The 27,038-nt window shown below is 35.7% G+C and overlaps 3 protein-coding genes and 1 pseudogene across 3 annotated transcripts; 1 reads left to right on the forward strand and 3 right to left on the reverse strand.

Moving 5' to 3' along the window:
* The window catches only part of LOC132303562 (uncharacterized), a 52,115-nt pseudogene that overhangs the window by 19,425 nt on the left and 5,652 nt on the right, over window positions 1-27,038 (reverse strand).
* On the reverse strand, window positions 600-5,619 carry LOC132303561 (uncharacterized). The gene is made up of 4 exons (XM_059800866.1): window positions 5,507-5,619; window positions 4,576-5,382; window positions 4,339-4,457; window positions 600-4,239 (listed from the first exon to the last, which is right to left on the reverse strand). Exons 2-4 carry the CDS (start codon window positions 5,210-5,212, stop codon window positions 3,784-3,786), a joined length of 1,212 nt encoding a protein of 403 aa, XP_059656849.1. The 5' UTR covers window positions 5,213-5,382; window positions 5,507-5,619; the 3' UTR covers window positions 600-3,783.
* LOC132305137 (uncharacterized) lies at window positions 5,231-6,446 on the reverse strand. Its single transcript, XM_059802817.1, has 2 exons — window positions 5,507-6,446; window positions 5,231-5,382 (listed from the first exon to the last, which is right to left on the reverse strand). The coding sequence occupies exons 1-2, from the start codon at window positions 6,444-6,446 to the stop codon at window positions 5,231-5,233; spliced, it is 1,092 nt and encodes a 363-aa protein (XP_059658800.1).
* Window positions 13,836-14,282, forward strand: LOC132305138 (uncharacterized). Its single transcript, XM_059802818.1, has one exon. It carries the CDS (start codon window positions 13,836-13,838, stop codon window positions 14,280-14,282), a length of 447 nt encoding a protein of 148 aa, XP_059658801.1.

The following is a 27,038-nucleotide window of genomic DNA, read 5'->3' on the forward strand; positions in this document are numbered from 1 at the left end:
ATCCGTTTTTAAAACGTCGCTTTCGCATTTTATTTTCCTTTAAGTTCCATGACTTCATGAGAAGTCATGTTTGTGTCTTAGGGATGACGTACATCCCTTGAAACTTTATTTTCATGTGAAATGACCATTTTGCCCTTAGAGGCATACTTGATTTATTTTCACGTTTTTGCTTCCGTATTTGTTTTCTTTTGTTTCCGTGACTTCATAGAAAGTTACCATGGCATCTTAAAGATACCGAATATCTCCATAGACTTTGTTTTTGTTTTTTCTTCCGCATTCCGGATCCGTTATCGGGTCAACTTTTGGGTCACATTGACATATCCGGGTTTTTGAAAATTTGGAAAGCCACAGATCGGCTTTTTTTTTGCTTGATCAGTTTTTTGATCAAGTTTGATTGGGCGTTTGGCTCTTGGGGCCTTTGCCTATTTTTGCGATCGGCTTTTGGGGCCTTCGCCTACTTTTGCGATCAGCTCTTGTGGCCATTCGATTTTTTTGGGCTTAATCAGTTTTTTTATCAAGTCTGATTGGGCGCTCGGCTCTTGGGGCCTTCACTTATTTTTGCGATCGGCTCTTGTGGCCTTCGCCTACTTTTGTGGCCGTTTGGTTTTTTTTTTTTTTTTTTTTTTTTTTTTTTTTTTTTTTTTTTGGGACTTGATCAGTTTTTTGATAAGTCTGATTAGGCGTTTGGCTCCTAGGACCTTCGCCTATTTTTGTGATCGACTCTTATGTCCGTTCAGCTTTTTTGAACTTAATCAGTTTTTTTATCAAGTCTAATTGGGCATTTGGCTTTTGGGGCCTTCGCTTATTTTTGCGATCGGCTCTTGTGGCCATTCGGCTTTTTTGGACTTGATCAATTTTTTGATCAAGTCTGATTGGACGTTCGGCTCTTGGGGTCTTCGCCTATTTTTGCGATTGGCTCTTGTGGCCGTTCGGCTTTTTTGGACTTGATCAGTTTTTTTATCAAGTCTGATTGAGCGTTTGACTATTGGGGCCTTCACTTATTTTTGCGATTGGCTCTTGTGGCCATTCTGCTTTTTTGGACTTGATCAATTTTTTGATCAAGTCTGATTGGACATTCGGCTCTTGGGGCCTTTGCCTATTTTTGCGATTGGCTCTTGCGGCCGTTCGACTATTTCAGACTTGATTAGTTTTTTTATTAAGTCTGATTGGACGTTCGGCTCTTGGGGCTTTCGCCTATGTTTATACATATATATATATTAATGGGACTTATGAAGGTCCAATCATAATCGAAGTGTCTCGATGTGGGAACAGTCTCTGGTGGTCAAAACGGGTATCTCCCTTAATAATAGGTCTATAATGGGCTTCCATTATTAAGGCGGTTAACCCGTTGACGTTGAAGTCCAATGGTTACGTTTTAACTACAAAGGAAATAATTCATTTTTAGTCAATGTGGGATCCTGGGTTCTAAAAATAGGGACACAACTTTTATTTGAAAAAGAAAAAGATGTGGGGAGTGTGTGGAGAACTTTGACAATGGGGCATTTCGATGTCGTAAATGGGTTCCCGTTATCAAGGGGTCCCACCACTGATCTGTAAGTAAATCAAATAATCTTATAAGAAAAGCATAGAAGTATATTTTTCAAACGATGTGGGACATCGTTATTTGTGGATAAAATAGTCTTGTCTTTCTACAATAAGACAAAAAGGTGTGAAGTTGAGACCCCTGAGAGTGGGTCCTATTGTGGGTCACCTACTATCTATGGTCCACTCCAATGTTTACATTTTGTGTTATTTTTTCTTAAATAACAATTAAGAGTTTATTCGATGTGGGACTTCCGAAAAAGACAAAAAATAACTTTATTTATTCACAAAAATAAAGTACTAGAAAAAATTATGCAATTACTTTATTGAAAGTACCTTTTCAAATTCATCGCATTCCATAGTTTGACCATTTCAGTGCCATCCAGGCGTTGGAGTCTGTAAGCTCCTTTTCCAATCACATCTGAGATTCAGCATGACCCTTCCCAATTGGGTTCCAATTTGTCAACATACTTTTCTAATTTCAAAAGCACCAGGTCTCCTGGATTGAAACCTCTACATCTGACTCTTTTGTTGTAGTTGTTTGCTATATTTTGTTGATACGCAGCTAGCCGAATAACAACTGCTTCTCTTTTCTCCTCCAAGAGATCCAGATTATGCTTTAGAAATTGATTATTTGATCTCTATTCCCAAGCTAGGCTTCGGATGGTAGGTGCTATTATTTCAGTGGGAATTACTGCTTTAGTTCGGTAGGCTAAAGAGAAAGGAGTTTCACTCGTAGGGCATCTCGGAGTAGTTCTGTATGCCCATAGAACATTTGGCAATTTATCCAGCCATTTTTCTTTTTTATCCTCGAGCTTCTTTTTGATGTAGACAAATATTGTTCTGTTGGTTATCTTTGCTTGTCCATTGCCCTGTAGGTGGTACACTGCTGACATTTTTTGGCTGATTTTGTATTTGTCAAAGAAACGTTGAGTGTATTGATTATTCAAATTTGAACCATTATCCATAATGATGGATTTTGGTATTCCGAATCTGCATATAAGATTGTTCTAAATGAATTTTCTTACCTGAATGTTAGTTACACTTGCGTATGCTTTCGCCTCGACCCATTTAGTTAAATAGTCAGTGGCTAGTAGGACGTACCTTTTCTGTGATGCAGCTGGCGGTAAAGGTCCTACCATATCTATTCCCCATTGAGTGAATGGCCAAGGGCTACTTATTGTGTGCATCTCTTCTGGGGGCTGATGGACGAGGGGGGCATACTTTTGACACTTGTCGCATCTTTTAGAACACTCTTCGGCTTCTCTTGCCATGTAGGGCCAGTAGTAACCTTGAGTCAAAGCTTTGTGAGCTAGTGATCTACCCCCAAAGTGATTTTCGCATTCTCCTTTATATAGTTGCTTCAAAACTTCCCTGGATTTTGTGGGGGTTAGGCATTTGAGGTAGGGCCCTAAGTGAGATCGCTTGAAGAGCTGCTGTCTCACAACTGAGTACCTGGTAACCTTTATTCTTCGCTATTGAACTGCTTCTTTGGAATTAGGAAGTTCCCTTCTTTCGAGGTATGCTAGAATAGGATCTATCTAGCTTGGTTCCCATGGAATGACTAGCACTTGTATCCCTCTTGTGATACTCGGTGTGTCTAAAATATCAATTGGGATGACTCTGATCAATGGTTCGTCTACTATGGATGCCGCGCAAGCCAAGCGGTCGGCGATCGGGTTTTTTTCCCTTGGGATTTGCCGAAATTCAATTGTGTAGAAATACTTTGCTAGTTTTTCAATTTCTTCTCGGTATGCACACCTTCTTTCTTCTTTGGGGATATATTCTCTTTTCACCTGTTTGGTGATGAGTTGTGAGTCACTATGAGCTCGAAGATGTTTTATTTGAAGCTCTTTGGCCCATAGTTGTTAAAGGCTCAAGGCGCACAAAAGCGCAAATGCCTCCTGGAGCCTGAGGCGCAAGGCGCAAGCCGAGGCGCGCGCCCGACTGAAGCAAGGCACACGTTGGAAAAAAAAAAAAACAAAACCCACCCAATAAAGTATTAAAGATGCAAATCATGCAATAGTATATAGAAAGATGTAAAAGTCAACTAAATGAATTACTTAAGTTAAATATTCAACATAAAGATGCCAAAACCAAGTAAATCAAGTACTTGAGTTCAAAACAGTGAATAATCAAACATATTAACATAAAGATGCAAAAGTCAACTAAGGAGAAGTATAAGATAAAACTAAAACAAACATAAACATCATTCTTCCTAAGAAGACAACACCAATGAATCTAAATATCATCCTCGTCATCAATAAGCATAACATCATTTTGATCGTCACTAAATGATTCATAATTCTCAGGATCCTCTTCTATCTCATCTGAATCATCCTCATCCTCATCCACAAGTCGAACTGAAGAACTTCCTGCTCCATTTGTTGGTAACTGTGAACTAGAACTAGATTTTGATCTAGTAGACCGTTGCGGCCTGCTTGCCTCTCCAATACCAGCAAAATTAGCAACATCACCCCATGTCAAGGAATCATCTTCATAGACTAGATCATGTTCTGCATCAGAATCATCCATCCTCCCCGTCAACCACTCGTTGCTCTCATCAATGTCATCGAGTAAAATGGCATCAAGAGTGTCACGCATATTATATTGACGCCTCAATGCTCTATTATATTTGATGAACACTAAATCATTCAACGTTGTTTGAGCGAGCCTATTTCTTTTCTTGTTATGAAGCTGCAATAAATTCAACTTTAACTAGTAAGTATAAAAAATTAAAATTTTAATTTTCAACAATTAAATTACAAACCTAGTTAGTAAATAGTATATACTTACATGCTCAAACACGCTCCAATTTCGTTCACAACCAGAAGAGCTGCAAGTAAGGCTTAAAACCTTTATAGCAAACTTTTGAAGAAGTTTTGTTGACTTGCCATAAGCTTCCCACCAATTAGCTATTAAAAAAAATTAATAATGATGTTTAGCAACTTTAGCTTCATCTTTCTATCGACTCTATTGTCAAAATAATTTTAACACTTAGCTATACTAACTTAATATACTTTACCACTTTACCTGGTCCTCGTGTACTTCTCTGTCTAATAGCAAATGGATTACCAAAGAGGCCCTCAGCTTTAGAATATAAGGACAGCTCCTCAGTAATTTTGTCTTGGTCTTTGACATCCGGGACTAACCTTGCAATGCATGCATACAAACCCTTTGCAATCTCTTCATCTTCTTCAATTTTCGAATTTGAATAAAAGTATTCTGGGTTCAAATAATAACCTGCTGCATGCAAAGGGCGATGAAGTTGAACATTCCACCTCTTATCAATTATTTCAAAAATATCTAAGTATTTATCTTCTACTCCCCCAAATGATTTTGCAATGGCTTCTTTAGCCCTATCCATAGCCGCATAAATGTATCCCATGGGAGGCTTTCTCTCGCCATCAACTAATCTCAAAACCGGAATAAGAGGACCGGAAACCTTAAGGCTAAAGACAATGTTGTTCCAAAAGGAAGGCATCAAAACATAAGAAGCAACTCTTTTACCGGCTTCCTCTTTCGCCCATTTACTACGATTCCATTCTTCTGAAGTAAACATCTTTCTCAAGTTATTCTTTTGCTTGTGAATACTTGATAATGTGATGAAACAAGCAAATCGAGTCTTAGCAGGCTTAAGCAACTCCTTTTTGTGAGTAAAGTTCCTCATAATGTTCAACAACTTTGGTCACATATAAATATAACTATTCAACTCCACTGCCCTCTGCATTGTTCTAGAGATGGACGGTATTTTCCCAATGTCTTCCAACATCAAGTCTAAGCAATGAGCAGCACATGGGGTCCAATACAAATGTGGGTGTTCTTTCTCTAACGTCTTCCCTATTTGAAACCAAACGGAAAAAAGAAAAAATGATATAAAGAGAATGAGTAAATCAAAATTGATTCAATTATATATTTGTAAAGAATGTAAACTCTAAAAGTTATAAACATTGAACATTCTTACCGGCATACTTATTGCTTGACTCACTATCTGTGACGACTTGGACGACATTTGCTACTCCAATGCAGTTCACAAATTTATTAAGTAAGTCAAACATCTTGTCACCATCCTTTGAAAAAGAAGAAGTATCTATCGACTCAATAAACATGGTTCCCCTTGGACTATTTACTAGGAAATTAAGCAATGTTCTCCCTCTCTTGTCTGTCCACCCATCTGTCATTATTGAGCATCCAAATTTTGACCACTCCTCCCTATGGTCATTCATCAAAGCATTGGTATTATCCAATTCCTTCCTAAGCAAAGGAACTCTCACCTCATGATAACTAGGTGGTTTCATGCCAGGACCATATTGTCCAATTGCTTCAACAACCTCGGCAAAGCTATCATACTTAACAGCATTGAATGCAATTCCTGCATCATACATCCACCTTGCAAAAGCAGCACACGCTCTTCCTCTCAACTCTTTCTTGCATGCATCATTAATGGCTGTTTGTTTTCCCCCCTCCTTTCTTTTTTGTACCACAATTTCCGGTCTGGGAGTGAAATATAAATCAATCGGTCCCTTTTGCTTTTGCATCTTTGAGGAATTGACACTAGCACTGCCTGCACTAGCTACCCTTTTTCCCCGATTGCTAACTTCCATGACATCATTCTCATCCTCTCCATCAATGAAATTAATCTCATCACTAGGTAACAAATTCATTTGTTCTTTTTCTTCCTTTTTCTTACTCATGTACTCTTTGATTTCTTCTCTAACACTAGATGGGCATCTTGTGCATGCACTCACATTTCTATATCCTCCAGCTAAGTGTTGCTTAGCCCGATAAATACCTCCTTTTGTAACTTTTGCACAGAAGTTACAAGTGACGGCATTTGTATCTTTCGGATTCTCCAAATGTGAGTAATTCCATGCCGGATCCTTTCTTGAACCTTCACTAGGCATCTTTTAAAGTTCAAACTACAATCAAGTTCAATAGAAATTATGTAAGCTGCAAATCAATCTAATTTTCTATAACTATAAGCACCATGATTCATTCTATAACTATAACAACTAAACATACTTTCAATAATAGAACCTAATTATATTATATGAAAATAATATAACAGTAAACAGTTGCTATTTACAATTTGCGATTGTCTTTTATAATTTAGACTTTAGAGTACACTTCACTAATTATTTCATTTTAACATGTTAGAATGATTCAATGGAACAAATACAGGCATACAATTTGGCTGCAATTGTGATTAAGCAAAGTAACTGCAGAATGCCAGAATGTGTTGGCTCAAATTGGGAAATAGATCCGTCACAGACTCACAGTCACTCTCTACGTGGAGAGAGCTGATAGATCGGTTTGGAGCTAATTTTTATGGATTCAGTATTTCAGTGTTAAGTAACTTAAGTTTGATGTTAATAAATTTGACTTCAATTTGGTGTTAGTTGTTAACTGGACAACTTCTTCTCTCTATCAGTCTATCTCTCTGTATTTGGTATTTTGGTGTTATGTAAATTCTGTATATTAGAAGCTTTGTATTCCTCTGCAAATTTTACAAGAAAATCAATTAAATACCTTCTGATTTCAATAAATTTTTTTTTTTTGGGTAACCCGTAACCAAGAAAAAGAATTACATTCTATCTGTCACATACAGGCTACAACAATCCAAAAAAAAATAAAAAATAAAATAGCAAGTTTAGCAACTGTTATTTTAAGATTAAAATAGCAACATAATAAATTTGTCACAGTCCAGAGTCTCCACTCTCCTCTCCCCGGCCCCTTCATCAATTCCATCCATATATAACAATTTCTTTTCATAAAAAAAAAAAAAAAAAAAAAAAAAACATGTGATCTTAATTGGTCATCAATTCCTAAATAAAAGAAAACTTAATATATGAATTAATCTATAAAAATGAGGAGAGCATCAAAAAGTAAAAAGTTTCTTTGAATAGAGTCCAGACTCAAGAAAAAAAATAAAATAAAAAAATAGAGAAAAAAAAGAAGAATAATAAAAAATAAAAATAAAAACTGCCAAACTCGACTCGACAGTCGGCCGAGAGAAGAAAAGAAGAAAAGAAAAAAAAAAAAACTGAGACAGATCATAGATCCGAGAAGAGAAGGAGAGAAGAAGAAGAGAAGGAAGACGAGAGAAGAAGAAGAGAAGAAGAAGAGAGAGAAGGAGAAGTTGGAGAACGTACCGGCAGAGTCGCCGACGGCGTAGATCCGGCAGATCCGACACAGATGACAGATCCGAGAGGAGTGAGGATCGAGACCGAGAGTAACTGTTGTCCAAGTCGTCGCCTCTGTGACCTCTGTCTCCGACTCTTCTTTGTTTTGGTGTTTGTTCTCCTTTTGTTTTTTGTTTTTTTAATGTGGTAACAATGTGTTACAAAAGTAATAAAATAGAAACAATAAAATAATAAAACAAATCAATAAAGTCAATAAACAAACAAAAGTTACAAAAGAAAACAGTTAAAATATTACAACTTCCATCAGGCGCGCCTTTATATCGCCTTTAGCCTTGCGCTTGTAGAGAAAAGGCGCTCGCCTTCTGCAACCCATGCGCCTTAAGGTTCTAGAGGCGCTGAGATGGCGCCTGGAGGCGCCTTGCGCCTCAGGCGCGCGCCTCCGGCGCCTTTGACAACTATGCTTTGGCCAATGTGAGCCCTACCAATAGTGCCTCATATTCTGCTTCATTGTTTGTGGTTGAGAATTCTAGTCGGATTGATTGTTAGAGTTTGGTCCCCTCGGGGTTCTTATTTCCAACCCTGCCCCAGCTCCGTTCTGACTCGAGGAGCCATCGATATATAACTCCCAGTAGGGGCTTTTTGTGATTTGATATTCTCCTCCTGGATCAATATCCAAGAGAAAATCTGCAACCACTTGCCCCTTCTTTGCTGTGTGTGGTTCGTACCAAATGTCGAAGGAGCTTAACTCAATTTCCCATTTGGTAATCCGGTGGCCAGAAATATCTAGCTTACTGAGAATTGTTCTGATCGGATGTGTTGTGGGGACTGTTATTCGATGAGCCTCGAAGTAATGCCGAAGCTTCCTTTTTGCTTGGACCAGAGCGAGGATGACTTTTTTTGCCATCGAGTACCTGCTTTCTGCATCAGTCATGGTCTTACTAAAATAGAAGATCGGATGTTGTTTCTTTCCCACTTCTCTCACTAGATTCAAATTGGTCACTGATTAGAATACTGCTAGATAGAGATACAACTGTAATGACCCGGTTATTTTCATTCCTTTTCTTTTTCTAAAAAGATTTTACGGATATTTTTTTCCCGTTGGTTTTTCTTTTCTGAATTCAGTTTCTTGTCACTTGGTGTTGTCTTGAGTGCTTGGGAATGGTTTCTGAGACTCCTTCCTTTGGATTGACAACTTCCTTGTAAGGATCGCGTCATTTTCACATTTTCTTTTTACGACACTATTCACTATTTGTCTTTTTTCCGGTTGTCATTTTTTTGGCATAACCTCACTTTTCATGTTCGGAGTTGATTTTTGACTTCACGAGTTTTCATTCCAGTTGATTTCCTCGAAACGCGTAACTTTACTTTTGGAGAAAAGCTCGCCGGTTGTTTCTTTTTCCCATAGGGGCGTGGATGAAAGAATTCTTCAAAAACATTTTTGTTTCTTAAGGTGTTTTTTATAAATATCTTTTGAAGATATTTATTTAAGGGGTTTTGCAGTTATCCCTTTTAATAGGGGCCATTGTGCAATTAATGAAAGTTATTACAAAATACCTCGTCTTAAGCTTGGATCCTCGTACGAGATTCATTTTCACTTTTCATCAAGTCACGTACTCTTAGAATTGTCTTTTGGTCATTTTTCCCAGTTTTAGGGTTTCTGACCCAGGTTGCCGCCGGACTTATTCGGGGCATATCTTTCTTCTCGGGGCTCGGTTTTCAACGCTGTTTCTTCCGTTGTTCATTTTTTCTCACTTCGGTCCTTTTTCATTCATGGTGTTTCCAAAGCTCGAGTACTGTAACAACGGATTGGGCACTGTAACGTAAATCAACCTAGAAATCCTACTATAAATCCATTCTTCACTGTTAAGGGTTCTAAGGCTTGTTATTAAGTCCCATCAACACACAAGCATGAAATTTCAAAATATAACATGTAAAAATTCATAAAGAAAACAGATTAAATCCATGAATTTATCAATTTATATAACAAGAATAACTATGAACAAAAATTCATAAAACCTATGTTCTAGATCAATTAATTATAGATTCCAAATTTAATTGTTCTTTAAACATCTCTAAAATTATTCTAGAGACATATAGATCACAGATTAAAGAAGAAGTGTAGAACAAGAACTTGCCTTTAGGGATTTAATAAAATTCCTAGCCTCCTTCTTCTTTTTCTCTTCCTTCTTTCTCTCTCTAAACTCTCTACCTTTTTCCTCCAAAATATACTACATGATTTATTTTCTAGCTCATTTTTACTAACCTATAGTTATATATTTATAAGTTAAATAATAATCCTACTCCTTTTCTCAAACCAAGTCAACTTAATAAAGAGAATAATAAAAATAAAATATTAAAAAGGTAACTAAAAAATGTTACGTATATAATCTATGTATATCCTTATTATATAAATATATAAAATACATACATTAGATTATTTATAAATACGAATGTTACCATAACATTAATTAATAAATTAATTTCCTTATATATATATATATATATATATAGATATAGATATACAACTATCCATGGGTAATTATCCGTACCCATCCAATCCCTTATCCAAGTAGGCCATGGGACCTAATTGGTTGGCCCATTACTACTAACTATAACCATAAAATAAAATAAAACAAAAGAAATATTTAATCTACAATTAATTAAAAAAAATAAACAACACATCAGCTAAAATTAACTAATTCAAATAACATTCAAGCACATACTTTCAACTTATCAGTTAAGTCAAACAAAACATTTAAGCAAATAAAATATTTAATTAACTAATTCAATTAAACACGTAATCAAATAACCAAATAATCAAATAAATAAATAAAATTGCAATTAAAACACTTAAAATAATACCGAGACTGTCCTTTTAAAATAGGGGTATTACACACCACCTCCTTAACCGAGCAGATACTCTTCCATGCCCAAGAAGAAGCAGGATTACACAAAGAATCTAGAAATGAGCCTATTTTAAAATACCTGGCCTTAAAAACTGAGAAGAGGAGAGAGTCATCCACTTGATGGAATCTCCAAGCTAATTTGGTGAGTAAACCAGAGTTAAACCATTCCAAAATTTTAAAATTCAAACCTCCTTTGGATTTCAGCTTGCATAGAGAATCCTAACTGAATCAACTGATCCACTTAAATTTAGAACTTTCCTCCTTTCAACACCACAAAAAATTCATGATTTTTTTTCCTCAAATGATCACAAATGGTAGTAGAAATTTTAAAACAGGCAATAGAAAAAGTAGGGACTGAGGCAAAAACTGATTTTATCAAAGCCTCCCTACCCGCTTTCGAGAGCAACTCACCTTTTACAATTTTAACTTTCGAACTCACTCTCTTCTTCAAGAAGTTGAAAGCAGAAACTTTTGACCTACCCAAAATCGTTGGAAGGCCCAAATACTTGTTCCCCTAGCCATTATTATTAACTTTCAAAGTTGTTTTCTTGGCTCTTGGGCCCACAATGTCATTTTGATCAACTTCTTAAAATGATCCATTTTCAAAGTTGTCTTTTTCCCCAATGTCATTTGGGCATTTGCGTCAATTGATCCACACATTTGATCAACTTCTTCAAACGTGTCATAACTTTCAAAGTTGTCTTCTTGGGCCCACAATGTCATTTTAATCAACTTCTTAAAATGACCCATTTTATCATCTTAAAAAGTTGTCTTTTTAGGTCCACAATGTCATTTGGGCATTTGCGTCATTTGATCCACACACATTTAATCAACTTCTTCAAAAGCGTCGTAATCTCAAATAAACATTAACATCCCCAACACATCATTTTGTGTAAAATATATACAATACATAAATTTTTTATTTTTTATTTTATTTCTAAAAGTATGTTTAAGATACATTTTTATTTTAGAAATATGTAAAATTATTATGTATATTGCACAAGCCACATCGGCATATTTTATCTCCTCACTATTTTTCATTCCATTATCGAATTAATTTTATGTTAAGTAGGTTTGTAAAAATTATACGAGTCTTGGGTTGACACGTGTATTATTTGTTTTTGACAGATATATTTTTACGTAAAAGGTGTACAATAATAGCTGGAGCTAAAAAATAATAATTAATTCAAATTTTTTTTATGTAAATCTTCTAAACATCAAATTTACCCAAAAAAAAAAAAAAAAAAAATGAAATGGCTCCTTAACTTTAAAAGTTGTCTAACACACTAAACATACTAACATTGCCAAAAATAATAATAATAATAATTTAAAAATTGTCTTCTTGGGCCCACAATGTCATTTGATCAACTTGTTAAGATGACGCATTTGGGGGTATTTGAGTCATTTGATCCAAATGCATTTGATCAACTTCTTGAAACATTTCAATACATTCCATTAAAACGGAAAAAGGGTATTTAAGTCATTTGATCCAAGGTATTGTTTCAACTTTAATAAGAATCTACTTTAATATTCCATGCTAATTTTGAACTTTTTAGTGAATAGTGATGTTTTCTGCAGATTAATCATCAGCATATGATTCTTTTGGGGATGTTGAAGAAATTGTGCAACTATGGAGACATTGAAGAAATTTATGAGAAGATTATTTTGAAATCTGAATTTTCTGATAACTTTTTTGCCACTATGTAATGAACTATCCTTTTTTTATTTTATTTTATTTTTTTTATTTTTATTTTTATTTTTTTTAATTAAAACTCTTTTGGAAGCCAAATTAGAACGATATAATTTGACTTGTCTGGTTTTGGTATGTTATTTTTTATGAAATTGTTGTTATAGAATGTTTTTAATATTGAATTAACTATTTATTTTCCATTTTTTAATGAATTTGTTCAATAATTATATAATTTTAGTTGATAAAAAAAATAAATGTAGGAGAAATTTTGGTCTTAAACGGTGCGGGGCGGGTATCCGCGGGGGTAAAAATGTTAAACGGGGGCGGGGATGGGGTAGAGAGTTCCCCCATTTTTGCTGTTTTGGGCAGGGATGGGGCGGAGTTTCTAAACGGTTGCGGGGCTGGGGGGGTGTACACCCGCCCAAACCCCCCCCCCCCCCCCCCGGTTGCCATCCCTATATCCTCTCTACCAAATGAAGAAAGTTTTGTTTCTTCCTTCCTATCTTCCTTCTGCCCCTCTTCTTTCCTTCCTACTAAACGGAACTTTTGATTCGATGTTCTCTTCATGTGATCAGTAGTGCATTACACATGATTTATTTGAGCATTTAAATAAATAAAAAAAAAGGTATATAACAATTTTGATCCATTTACGATGTGTTTGAATCCATTTGACATATATTTTCACGAACATTAACAAACATTCCTCAGGACAAAAGCAAATAAAAATGGTTAAAAATTAGAAGCAAGTTCATTGAAAAACATTTATTTGGAAAACGAAAAAAGAAAGAGAAGAACCATTCATAGAATCAAGCCAAATACAAATAGGACCACAATGTTGGAAATAATTTACTTACGTAAGTATTTGATTGTTCTAGTTTATAGCAAGTTGTTATAAGTTAGTTTTATTTAACCTATTCTTAAGGTTGTAACCCAGTAGTGGAGCACGTTAGTAGAACATGGCTTCATGGTCCTATTTTTCATGTAATAGTTATTGTGTCTTTTATGTTAGCTGGTTGTATTGCCTATATAAAGGCTATTCCCTAGATGAATAAAATATCTCAAGTTTTACTTCTTTGCTTTCTACATATATTAACAGTGGTATCAAAGCGAGGTTAAGAGTGTAGGAAAAGTAAAGTTGAGAGTGCCAAACAAAGAAAAAAAGAGTGTTCGTGAGATAGAATAGCAGCAGCTTCATTTTTTCTATTTCATCAAAGTTTTGCAATTCCACGTTTTACTGGTCACTATGACCATTGGAGCATGCTAATGGAGAACTTCTTAAGATCTAAGGAGTATTGGCAAGTCGTTTCAAATGGAATAATAGGACCAGCAACAGACACGGCAATGACAGAAACGCAGAAAACGGAGATAGAAGGGCAGCGGTTGAAGGATCTCAAGGCCAAGAACTACTTGTTTCAAGCTATTGATCAGTCAGTCTTGGAAACAATTCTTTGTAAAGAAACTTCCAAGCAAATTTGGGATTCCATGAAGAAGAAGTACCTGGGATCAGTAAGGGCGAAGAGGTAGCAGCTTCAAGCACTTCATACGGAGTTCGAAATGCTTCAGATGAAATTGGGAGAGTCGGTCATAGACTATTTTTCTCAAATGATGGCAATCGTCAACAAGATGCGTATCCATGGAGACAAGATAGAGGACGTAACTGTAATTGAAAAAATTCTTCGATCATTGACGTCAAAATTTAACTATGTGGTTTGTTCAATTAAAGAATCAAAGGAACTTGATGATCTTTCAATTGATGAGCTGCAAGGTTCGTTGTTGGTTCATGAACAAAAATTTAAACAGCAAGAAAAGGAGGAGCAAGCATTGCAGGTTACAACTAGCAACAAATTTTCGGCCCCCAACTCAGCAGGCCGAAGAAGAGGAGGAGCCAGAGGAAACAAGGATCAAAGAAGCCAACAACAATTCCAACACCAAAAGTCTGAAGATAACCAATTTCATGGTTCTCAATGGAGAGGAAGAGGACGAGGAAACAACCAAGGATGAGGCAGCCACCAAGGACGAGGTAGTCACCATTCAACCAATTTCAGACCAATGTCAGCAAACAAGTCCAATGTTGAATGTTATAGATGCTATCGGTATGACCATTATAAATCTGAATGTCGAACAAATTTAAATAGAGAACATGGTGAAAAGTTTGTAGAAGAGGAAGAAGAAGTATCCTTGTTAATGGTTTGTCATGCAAAGGAGGAAACCAATACTGGCTGTAGCAATCATATGTGTGGAAACAATTCTACATTCTCTGATTTGGATGAATCCTTCCGTGATGATGTGAAGTTTGGAGATAATTCGAAAGTCTCTGTTATGGGTAAAGGAAAGGTAGCTATCCAAATCAAGGGAAATTCCATCCATACTATCTCTAATGTCCTTTTTGTGCCAGATTTAAAGACCAATTTGCTTAGTGTGGGACAGCTGCAAGAAAAGGGATACCAGATTTCTATCAAAGATGGAGTATGTCGAATTCAAGATGCAAAATTGGGCTTTAATAGCTCAAGTCAATATGATGACAAATTAGATGTCTCCACTTTATCTCCATAACACCACTCATTCATGCTTCTCAACAAAATTGAAGAATGCAGCATGGCTATGGCATTTTCGCTATGGTCATTTAAACTTTGTTGGGTTGAAGATTACTGGTCTTCCTCAAATTATAGCTCCCTCTTAAGTTTGTGAAGAATGCGTTGTTAGCAAACAACACTGTAATCAATTTTCACAAGGAAAATCATGGAAAGCAAAGAAGCCATTGGAGCTGATTCATTCTAATCTTTGCGGGCCGATAAATCCATCTTCTAATGGAGGCAAGAGATACATAATTACCTTCATTGATGATTATAGTCAGAAAATTTGGGTATATTTTTTGCAGGAGAAATCTGAAGCTTTTGCAGCCTTTAAAATTTATAAAGCGCTGGTTGAGAAAGAGGTTGGAAGTCCAATTAAAGTTCTTCACACAAATCGTGGTGGAGAATACAACTCGCATGAATTTGCAAATTTTTATGAGTTCCGTGGAATCAAAAGGCAACTTACAATAGCGTACATGCCCCAGTAAAATGGAGTTTCTGAGAGGAAAAATCACACTATTATGAATATGGTGCAAAGCCTTTTAATGAGGAGCAACGTTCCGAAAAATTTCTGGCCTAAAGTAGTTAATTGGAGTATTCATATTTTGAACAGAAGTCCCACTTTGGCTGTTCAAAATATGACTCCAGAGGAAACTTGGAGTGGACGAAGACCATCTGTAGATAATTTCAGAATTTTTGGGTATATTGCTTATGCCCATATTCCAAATGAGAAGAGGAAGAAGCTAGATGACAAAGGAGAAAAATGCATTTTTCTTGGTGTTAGTGACCAATCAAAAGCTTATAAGCTTTACAATCCTAGCACCAAGAAAATTGTAATCAGTCGCGATGTTGTTTTTGATGAAGATCAAACCTGGCTATGGAACGAGAACGGTGTTGGACAACATATTTTAGCAGATTTTGACAGTGATGAGAAAATGTAACAACCTGTGAAGAATGTGCTGCAACCAACCACCACTCAAAATGTTCCAGTAGATCCTCAAAGCCCTCCAACAGTAGCAACAAATGATGGTCAATTCGGAGAACAATCAAATACACCAACTAGCATACGTCCTGAATGTAACAGAAAAAGGCCAACATGGATGGAGGATTATGAGGTACTTGAAATTAATCAAAATGATGATCCCATCACTCATTTTGCTCTATTTTCAGATTGTGATCCAGTAAGTTTTGAAGATGCCATCAAAGAATCAAAGTGAAGGAAGGCTATGGATGCTGAAATTGTCACCATTGAAAATAATAACACTTGGGAGTTGACGGAGCTTCCAAAAGGGCACAAGACAATTCGTGTCAAGTGGGTGTACAAGACAAAATTAAAGGAGAACGGTGAAGTTGACAAGTACAAGGCACATTTAGTAGCTAAAGGATATAAAAAAGAGTTTGGTGTGGATTTTAGAGAAGTTTTTGCTCCTGTTGCACGACTTGATACAATCAGATTTGTGATTGCATTGGCGGCTCAAAACTCATGGCCCATCTTTCAATTGGACGTGAAATCATCATTCTTACATGGTGAAATTTAAGAAGAGGTATTTATTGATCAACCTCTTGGTTATGTGAAACTTGGAAGTGAATATAAGGTCTATAAATTAAAAAGGGCACTATATGGATTAAAACAGGCTCCAAGAGCTTGGTATAGTCGTATAGATCCTTATTTTTCTAAGGAGGGATTTCAAAAATGTCCATATGAGCATACACTTTTTACAAAGATTGGAGATGGAGGAAAACTGCTCATTGTGTGCTTATATGTTGATGATCTTATCTTCACTAGAAATGATAATGCCGCGTTTGAAAATTTTAAGCAGTCCATGATGGTTGAATTTGATATGTCTGATCTTGGAATGATGCAGTATTTTCTTGGTATTGAAGTGAAGCAATCTGTTGTTGGAATTTTTATTTCTCAAAAGAAATATGTACAAGAAATTTTAGATAGGTTTCAGATGAAGAATTGCAATTCTGTGAGCACACCAACTCAGTTTGGTCTGAAGCTAACTAAAGATCCTGAAGGAAGAAAGGTAGACAGCACTCTTTACAAGCAAATTGTGGGAAGCTTGATGTATTTGACTGCAACAAGACCTGATATAATGCATGCTGTAAGTTTTATTAGTAGGTACATGGAATGCCCAAAAGAGATGCATCTTCTAGCTACAAAGAGGATTTTTCGTTACTTGCAAGGTACTGCTGATTTTAGGCTATTCTACAAGAAGGGAGAAAAGTCAGATTTGTTTGGCTTCACTGACAGTGATTATGTTGGAGATCAAGATGATAGAAAAAGCACTTCAGGGTATGCTTTTGTGCTAGGTTCAGGAGTTGTCTCATGGTTTTTAAAGAAATAACCAGTTGTTACTTTATCAACAACCGAAGCTGAATTCGTAGCTGCAACTTCATGTGCATGTCAAGCTATTTCGCTAAGGAAGATTCTTGAAGAACTTCAGTTCAAGCAACAAGGAGCCACTTTAATTTATTGTGATAACAGTTCAGCAATTAAACTTTCCAAAAATCCTGTTTTGCACGGAAGAAGCAAGCATATAGATGTAAAGTATCACTTCTTAAGGGATCTTACAAAAGATGAAGTGATTAATCTTATCTTTTGCAGAAGTGAAGACCAAATTGCTGACATATTCACCAAACCTCTCAAAATGCCTTTGTTTAAAAAGCTAAGGGAGTTGCTCGGGGTCTGCATTTTTGAAGGTTCAGATTGAAGTTCACAGTTGATATTCTTTAAACTGAATGCTGAAAAGTTTCAGTTTAAGGGAGGGAATGTTGGAAATAATTTACTTACGTAAGTATTTGATTGTCCTAGTTTATAGCAAGTTGTTATGGGTTAGTTTTATTTTACCTATTCTTAAGGTTGTAACCCAGTAGTGGAGCATGTTAGTAGAACATGGCTTCATGGTCCTATTTTTCATGTAATAGTTGTTGTGTCTTTTATGTTAGCTGGTTGTATTGCCTATATAAAGGCTATTCTCTAGATGAATAAAATATCTCAAGTTTTGCTTCTTTGCTTTCTACATATATTAACACACAAAACATGCTTTCAAAATTAAGCTTCAATGTAATCTGAAAATCCGTGAAGAAAGAAATTATTGAACAAAGCAAAATATGTTCAAAACAGACAAAAAGTAGCCAAAGATAATCAACTAAAAGCAAACAAATTAACCGTGAAATTTTAGAAGCCAGCAACAGAATGTTTTTACCAGCTCTGAAGACAAATCGTGTATGTAGTAGAATTGGAAAATGCATAAACAGTAGATATATACTACATTATGTTAGAGTATGGCTCTCTAAGTGCTCTAAGAATCAATTAATCTCATATTCTATTTAGAGTATGGATCAAAAGTAAAACTGATTACTAAGATCAAACCCAATAAGACCTATGACAATATTCTATTTAGATTAACTTGAACAAATAAACAAATCTAATTTATTCTATACAGCTATATACATATGATATACATATATGCAAATGTATACACTATAATTATCAAAGATATCCATATATATATATATATAGATATATAACAATACATATGTGGATCATTACCTATGAGACATAGAATAATAGAGATTGAGTGACTTGCTCGAATGATCAGATAGCGACAATTACAGGTCAAGAAACGAAGCCATGGCTTAAAACGGCGTCGTGCTTATAGGTATTGGGGATGTATATGTATTAAAAAAAAACATATACCACAAGATAAGTTTCGTCCAATATGATCTTTTTGTAAACAAAACCGCGTCGTGCTATAGGTATTGAGGACATAATTTTGAGATCAGTGACAAATATAAATTTTGTAGTAGAAAGTTAATCTTTTTACTACAAGAACTCTATTATATTGTAGCAACAATTTTGTAGCAAATTGTATATTTTCTTGTATTGTTTTATATGTCACATTTTAAAATTAATATTGTGTTATCAATGTCATTATCACGTTCTATTCTAATTCTTTACTAGTTTGTAAATATTTTTCAAGTCCTCTTTTAGCCCTTATGATTTTTTATATGGGATATTTAGAGCTCGTTTGATATGGGATATTTAGAATGCTGAAAGCGCTTTTAGTAGTAGAGTTGTTAAAAACTGTTGCGCAGTTATGCGTTTGGCGACATATTATATAAAACACCTTTTATACTTAAAGCATTTAAAATTTGTTTGGTAATAATGTTGCTTAAAACGACATATTATGATGTTGACTGCCTGCTAAAGTAATCGAATTTTGCCTTTCATAGGCTGCTTCAATTTCACTTCTATTGCTCTAAATTCATGCGCCACTCCCTCTAAGCTTCCACTTTCCCTCTCACGCCATCATTATTGCACTCACTCTACTCTTTGTCTCAAAGTTCATGTTGTGAGATATAAATTTCGTAATTGGCTAATTTCGTTGTCAAAACAAGTCCGATCGAGTTGTAATTTTTCAATTAAAAAATTCAAGATTGAAGATCGGATGCGAATTTAAAGAAGTTCAAGTGTTCATGGTTTACTACACTCCGGGATGATGAGTGTAATGCTTTAGAAAGATATAGGAGTAAGTGAGAACACTTAGGAAGTCTAAGAAGTTTAAAGTGTTTAGGAAATTTACATTCTGTCCATTTGGTACTGGTAGGAAATTTACATTCTGTCCATTTGGTACTAGTAGCCAAATCTAGTACTGGTAGCCAAATAGCAGTTTCACTTCTGTCCATTGGGAACCGATAGCCACTTTAAGAGCTAGTAGCCAAAGTACGTCGAATTCTTCTCTGCCATTCCTGAACCGGTAGCTAAATCCGGTACCGGTTCAAGGCTTCAAAATTGTTTTGGTAACTTTAGTTTCCTATTCTATTTTGAATCCTTTTTGGTCCAGACTTCCTTCTATAACCTATGCACGAATTTTAATTATTTTACAAGTGTGTTTAGGTCTTCCAAATTTCTATATAATACCTCTTTCATTCATTATTGAGGTATGATTTTGAGGAACATCAATTCAATATTTTGAGAAAGCCTTTAGAGAGATATTATTTAGAAAATCAAATCTAATTATTCTGAATTTATTTTTGAGAGCACACACATATATTAATGAGTGATTTAGTGGTGTTGTTCTCTATCTCATCAAAATTGGAGCTTAATTGAAGATTCAGATATTCCGAAAAAAGTAGGATTTAATTCTTCTACATCGAGTTCAGATCTTAAAGAAAATGGGTAAAAGTGTTCACACTTTAAAATAGCCAAAGCAATCAAGGAGTGTTGTTTGATCTACCAGCGATCCTTTTACAGAGATCAAGAATAAGCCTGAGGTCAAGTGTTGTTGGACGGGACGTCGCAAAGTCAGATAATTGTCAACGATAGGGTATGAGCTTGAGTCAAAATTCAATGTACTTTGTTTCAAACATAGTGAATCGGTTTACTTTGGACTGCATAGTCCACGAGGTTTTTTTCACACAAATAGTTGATCTATTTTATCAACTAGGGTTTCCTCGCTAAAAATCCTGGTGCAATCTCTTTAACTCTACTTGCTTTACTTTTCAATATTTATATTTGTGATTGTGGATGGTTAATTAATCAAATAATTTAATCAATCATAAATTAGGCAAGTTGACCTAATAATTAGATCTAGGTCATTAAATGAGTTAATCACAATTAAAATCAACTAAAAGCTTCCGTATCTCGCGTTTAAACTCTATTTCACACATGTATCCCAAGTCACCGGAGCGAGCCCAAGTGTTAGAGAATGTGGTTGTTCTCTTTGGGGTAACGGCCTTTTTCTTTGCCATCACCATACATTTCCCACTCTACATTAAGCTCGTTTACTGGAGCATCTTTGCTCTCTCTCTGCTCGCAATCTTCCTCTGTAATAGTTCTTAACCATGTTCTCAGGTGGATTAGTGACCATTATAGCATAGTTGTGTGTCTATTAAAATAAGCCTAGACGTTGTTTCATGAATAACTATTGTTCATTTCCATGAATGACAATGTAACTTATTGATTTAAACAAAATTATTAGTAAACCAAAAGGCATCTCTCCAATATGAAACTTATATTGGCAATACATATTCTATGCATCTCTCAAATATAAAATTTAACCTCATACCTGATTAATCGTTAAAGCACAAAGTACATTTAGATTTCAGAGAATAGCTTTAGAATTCTTTATGATCCTGTAAAACATTAGAGTACTTTAACCCGTCTGAGAGTTGTCCTTCAAAATGGCTGAATAAGGGTTTTAAAACCCTTATATATAATAACAAAGGGGGACAACTTCTCTACAAATAAACATACCTAAATCTTTCCTTTCTATCATAAAATTTAGTTATTAATGATTATAACTAAATCATGTATCGCAAATATTATGCTTAGTTATTTTGCATCATATGTGTTGTTAGTGTTCTTAGGCCCACAACGAAGAAGATCAAATGTATTATTTATGTGATTAAAACCCAAAACAGTGTGGCTTGGGCGGTCATATTCGAACGAGTGCGAGTTGTGTGGTTAATATCCGAATGGATGTAATATGGGCCGAGCTTGTTCAACCCAATGGATATAACCTATGATGCTTCGGGCCAAACTAGTATGTCTGGTTAAAGTTTGGGCTGGCCCAAAATCCTATAAGTATCCACTCATGGAGATACAATAAAATCATTCTTCAGATTACAGAATTCTTTTATCCTTCTCTCATCAAATAACTTGAACTCAAGTCCATTCCTAGCCATCTGGTCGGATCAAGACCAAAACTCATATTAGTAATAGTAGAATTACATTTCCGTGTGAGTTAAATTCGCGAGAATATTACATAGTGTTTTGGTTCACTACTTCAATTGGTTTGAAGTGTTGGTATTGGTGGATGTAAAAATCATTATATCATATGAGACGAACATTGTTGAGATCGTTCAATACCTGATAAACGTATTTTTAATTGTTTTATTAGTCTAATTTGTATATTATATACTCTGTATATAGTTAAATAATCTAGTAGATTATTTCATTTTTGCTCCATCATATTATATCTCAATATTATATTAGTAGTATACTACTTGTTAGTCTTAAATAGTAAAATACGAATCATACATATTTCTAACAATATATTTCTAACATCGATTCCATTGACGATAATGATGATCGGGTCATGTTACTTGTAATTTTTATTATATAATTTTTAATAGATTATGGTAGAAGTGATTACCCCAAATCATATATTTACAAAGTTGTGAAGTTGGAAACTTTTTTTTTTTTTTAATTTTGTCAGGCCTAATTTCCCATGGTGTTGCTTGCATTATCCATTCGTCGCGTTTTTTTTTGGACAACCGAGCCAAAAGGCCCAAAACAAAAGCAACCCAACCACCAAAACTAACCCCCAGCATCTACTAGAGCAATGCACAGAATTGAAGATGGAATCGACAATAATAGTTGATCCACCTGGAACGGAGGTAAGGAGAGCTTAGCCAAAGCATGAGCAACCTTATTGCTGGATCAACGAACATGAGACAAAGATGCCGATGGAAATCGCAGAATATCAAAATAGAGAGAAGCAATTTCAGACGGCGACATAGCTTCATTCAGCACTGTAGTACACCTAATTTTAAAAGGATAGTCTCGGTATTTTCTTTTATGGTTTTTGTGCATTTTTAAATTCTTTACTTGATTTATTTGTCTATTTGTTTAATTGTTAATTATTTAAAGTGATTTCTTTGTGTAATTAAATTATATTCCTTTCATTAATTGGTTAAATTCCTTTATCTGTTTAACTGGCATTATTTGTGTAATTGTAATTTATTTGTTTTATGTGGATTACTTTAATTATTATTAATTATTAATCATTGAATTATAATTTGATCATTATATAAGGTGTATTATAAATCCTAGGGTTTTATATAGTTTCAAGGGTTGCTGACTTAGTGGTATTTTTGTTTTATTTTTCTTTTCCTTCTCTTAATGTAATTAGGGTTAGAGTTGTATACGCCCATAAATATAACCGTATATGTCTGTCTAGGGTTGGACAACCTTATTCACGTACATAGCAATTTGAAAGGAAAACAGAGGGATGATTCAGAAGAAAATAGAGAGGGACTTGAGAGATAAGCAGGGAGGCTCAAGGAGGAAGGAAGGGATTGCTTCTAGATTGAAACAAGAGTAACGAAGGTGTTAAACGGCAGTCTAGGAATCTGTCAAAAAACTCAGAGCCGGTGGTTTAAGGTTTCAAAACTGAAACCGAAGGCAAGTTCATATTCTAACTCCTTCCCTTAAATCTGTGTTCTGTGCATACCTATATAGTCTCCAGGACTTAATCATAATTTAAAACGGTTAGTGTATTCATGTTAATTCAGTCTGTAAACAATTTTATTGAGTTGATTAATTGAATTTGACTTAATGAACAAATTTTTTTAGTTGTGTTTTAATTCTTGTTAACGATGCGTACTAGTTGTCAATGAGTTTTTGGATAGTTTGGGACTTAGATTGAACCCTAGGAATATTAATTAAAACCATACAGAGGCTCTGAACTTCACCGGAAGCGAAGAAGAAGAATAGTTTTGAAGTTTCAGCTCTCAGAGGGAGAGAGCTGGCTCTCTAAAGGAAGAAGCCAGATCCCATATGAAGAGAGCTGGCTCCCACATGGAGGGAGCCGGGTCCCAACACCTTAGAGGTGGCTCCCACATGTGGGGAGCCAGCTCCCAAGAGAGTAGAGCAGGCTCAAAATAATTGTTCCAGTCATATAAAAATATCTAGAAGTATTATTATATTAATATATTAAGGAAGGGAACAACATGAAGTAAAATAAAAAACCTGCATGTTGAGTATCGAATACTGATTTAATTGCTTCCTGAAAATTTTAGCAGTTGTTCTTGACATGATTTAATATTGTTTAATCATGTTTCAGTAGTGTTATAAGTGTAGTTGAATATCTAAAAATAATTATACTTAGATCAGATGAATTGATGTTTTAATTTAAGGTAAATTGCATCAATTATTGGATTGTTTGGAGAGTTTAAATGCTTAGCATTATTCTAGCAATTTAAAGGACTGGAACATGATTTGTAAATCTTGTATTGGATGCATATTATGGTCATATATATATTAGAATTTATTTATGCTTATTTTGGAGTATGGTTGATGATTAAATTTATCATTTACTGCATCAATCATTTGATTTGTGAATTGTATGCACCGGTATGGCACGGTGGCATATTAGGGACGGATTAGTTCAAAACACTAAGTCCTACCTATTCTGAAATAAGATGGATTAACTACAAAAGTTAAGTCCTACTTATAACTATATGTCAGGTTAATAAACATTTGAATGACATACCTTGAACGGATTTTTATATATATATCTTTATGGTACTGTGATTTGAGCTTGAGTCTCAGGATCATGATTAGGGTGCATCTAGGATGGATAATTAGACCTATTGGTGTTCCTTGGTTGGTCTAGGTATACATGACCACGTTACATGCGATTTGCATGTTACCTTCTACTCAGGCTAAGACAGAATTGTGGGCTAATGAGCGTTCTATAGTGTGTATTTATACATATATGGACTACTTTAGTTATTGTTGAGCTATTTAGGATGTATCTGCGTATCGGGTTTCTATATGGATTATAGCAGGATAGAACTTGCGCGTGGGCCTGACCCACTTTTATTTTCAGGTGTTCGTCAGTTCCAGGCTAAGAGCTTGATCGTGTCGAGCAGATACAGACACTCACTCCTCCGACTCGTGTCGAGCAGATATAGACACTCACTCTAAAATTAATATGTGTTCTGGATATCATTAACTTCGGGTTTCTCACTTGATACGGTTCTTATGAGTTTCGTGTCATGACTTTTGGATTGACGAACGCACCAGCGGTCTTCATAGATTTAATGAATAGAGTCATAAGGGCTTACTTAGATTAATTTGTCATCGTCTTCATTGATGATATTTTGATTTATTCTAGGCCTGAGGACGATCATGCTAGACATCTTCGCATAGTTGTGAACACCAGTTATATGCTAAGTTCGAGAAGTGTGAATTTTAGCAAGGGGAGGTGAAGTTTCTGGGTCACGTAGTGTCAGAACAGGGAATAGCGGTTGATCCAGCCAAGGTTTCAGCAGTGGTAGAGTTGGGATAACCTACTTCACCTGCCGAGATTCGGAGTTTCCTCGGTTTGGCAGGATATTAAAGGAGGTTCATTCAAGGGTTCTCGAAGATAGCGGGACCACTCACTCACTTAACTAAAAAGGGTATACAGTTCGTGTGGGATGAACACTGTCAGAAAGCTTTTGATGAGCTCAAAAGGAAGTTGACTTCTGCACCGATTCTGTCTACCCCACAGAGCGGGATAGAGTATCTTGTCTACACAGATGCTTCTTTGCAAGGTCTTGGGAATGTTTTGATATTGGAGAAGCAACCGATTTCATATGGATCTCGGAAGCTTAAGCCTCACGAGCTTAATTTTCTAACGCATGATTTGGAGTTGGCAGCTATGGTCTTTGCCTTACGCATTTGGAGGCATTATCTGTTGGGCGAATCTTTCAGATTATTTAGTGATGACAAGAGTCTACAGTATTTGTTCACTCAGCGAGAGCTGAATATGAGACAGCGCAGATGGTTAGAGTTTGTGAAAGACTATCATTTCTCTATACAGAACCATCCAGGGAAAGCGAATGTGGTGGCAGATGCACTCAGTCATCGACCCTATGCGAGTCTTTCTGCTTTATTCACCACTGAGTGAAATGCTTTAAAGAACGTGGATGAGTTGTCTGATGCTTTTATGGCTTGCACGGTAGTTACACCTTCTATCATTCGCAAGGTGCTGAAGGCATAACTCGCGGATCAGCAGTGCATTGACAAAGTTACAAAGATAGTTTCTAGAGAAGTTCCATTTTACTATGTTAGGACTGATGGAGGTTTGAGGTACCAGGGCCTTTTAGTAGTACCTTCTGCTGATGATTTGAGGAAGGATGTGATGACAGAGACTCATCATTCTGAGTTTTTTGTTCATCCTTTTTGTGGAGGGATTGTCTAATTCTTTCAAGGATCACAATTCCATTTGAGTCATCGTTGATAGATTGACTAAATCAGCTCATTTATTGCCTGTTTGCACTGATATCACATCGGAACAGTTGGCGAGACTTTACATTACAGAGATTATGAAGTTGCATGGCATTCCGTTGTCTATTATATAGGATAGGGATTTGAGCTTTGTGTCAGGATTTTGGAAGAGTTTTCAACAGGCTTTGGGAACAGAATTTCAACTTAATACTGCTTATCATCCTCAGACTAATGGACAGATTGAGAGGGTTAATCAGATCGTGGAGGATATGCTTCGTTCGTGTGTCCTTGATTCAAGGGTCACTGGGAGAATCATTTGCCACTTGTGGAGTTAGCATATAATAATAGTTTCCAAAAGACTATTGGAATGGCATTGTTTGAGGCATTGTACGTCCGACCATGTCGATCTCCTGTTTGTTGGATGGAGGTAGGTGAGAGTAGACTTCTGGATCCTGAGTTCATTAAGGATACCTCCGAAACAATTGCTCTTATTAGGGATCGCATGCGCATAGCTCAAAGTAGGCAAAAGAGTTATGCAGATCGTCATACTCATGCATTGGAATTTCAGGTTGGGGATCAGGTCCTACTCAAAGTATCTCCTATGAAAGGAGTAATGCGCTTTGGGAAGAAAGGGAAGTTGTCACCACGGTTTGTCGATCCATTCATGATTACGGATTGAGTTGGAGCTGTAACTTATCGATTGGAACCTTCGGATACTTTGGATAGTGTGCACAATGTGTTCTATATTTCCATGTTGCGGAAATTTCTGCGAGATGAGGATCGATATCAGCATATCGATGTTGGGGAGATTGAGTTGCAGTTGGATGCAACATATTTGGAGCCACCGTGTCGTATTGTCGACCGTCGGGATCAAATTCTTCGTAATAAGGTTATCCCTTTAGTGCGTGTTCAGTGGAATCACCACAATGAGGCTGAGTCTACTTGGGAATGGAAGGATGTCATTCGCTCGCAATATCCTAATATATTGGAAGAAGGTAAGAGTGAATTCTGAGGATGGAATTCCTTTTGTTAGGGGGGAAGAATGTAATACCCCTAATTTTAAAATGATAGTCTCAGTATTTTCTTTTATGATTTTTGCGCATTTTTAAATTCTTTACTTGATTTATTTGTCTATTTGTTTAATTGTTAATTATTTAAAGTGATTTCTTTGTG

Source organism: Cornus florida, unplaced genomic scaffold (assembly GCF_030987335.1).
Source record: "Cornus florida cultivar Cherokee Brave unplaced genomic scaffold, ASM3098733v1 CherokeeBrave_3.0.0_Hap2_Chr04, whole genome shotgun sequence".
NCBI lineage: Eukaryota > Viridiplantae > Streptophyta > Magnoliopsida > Cornales > Cornaceae > Cornus > Cornus florida.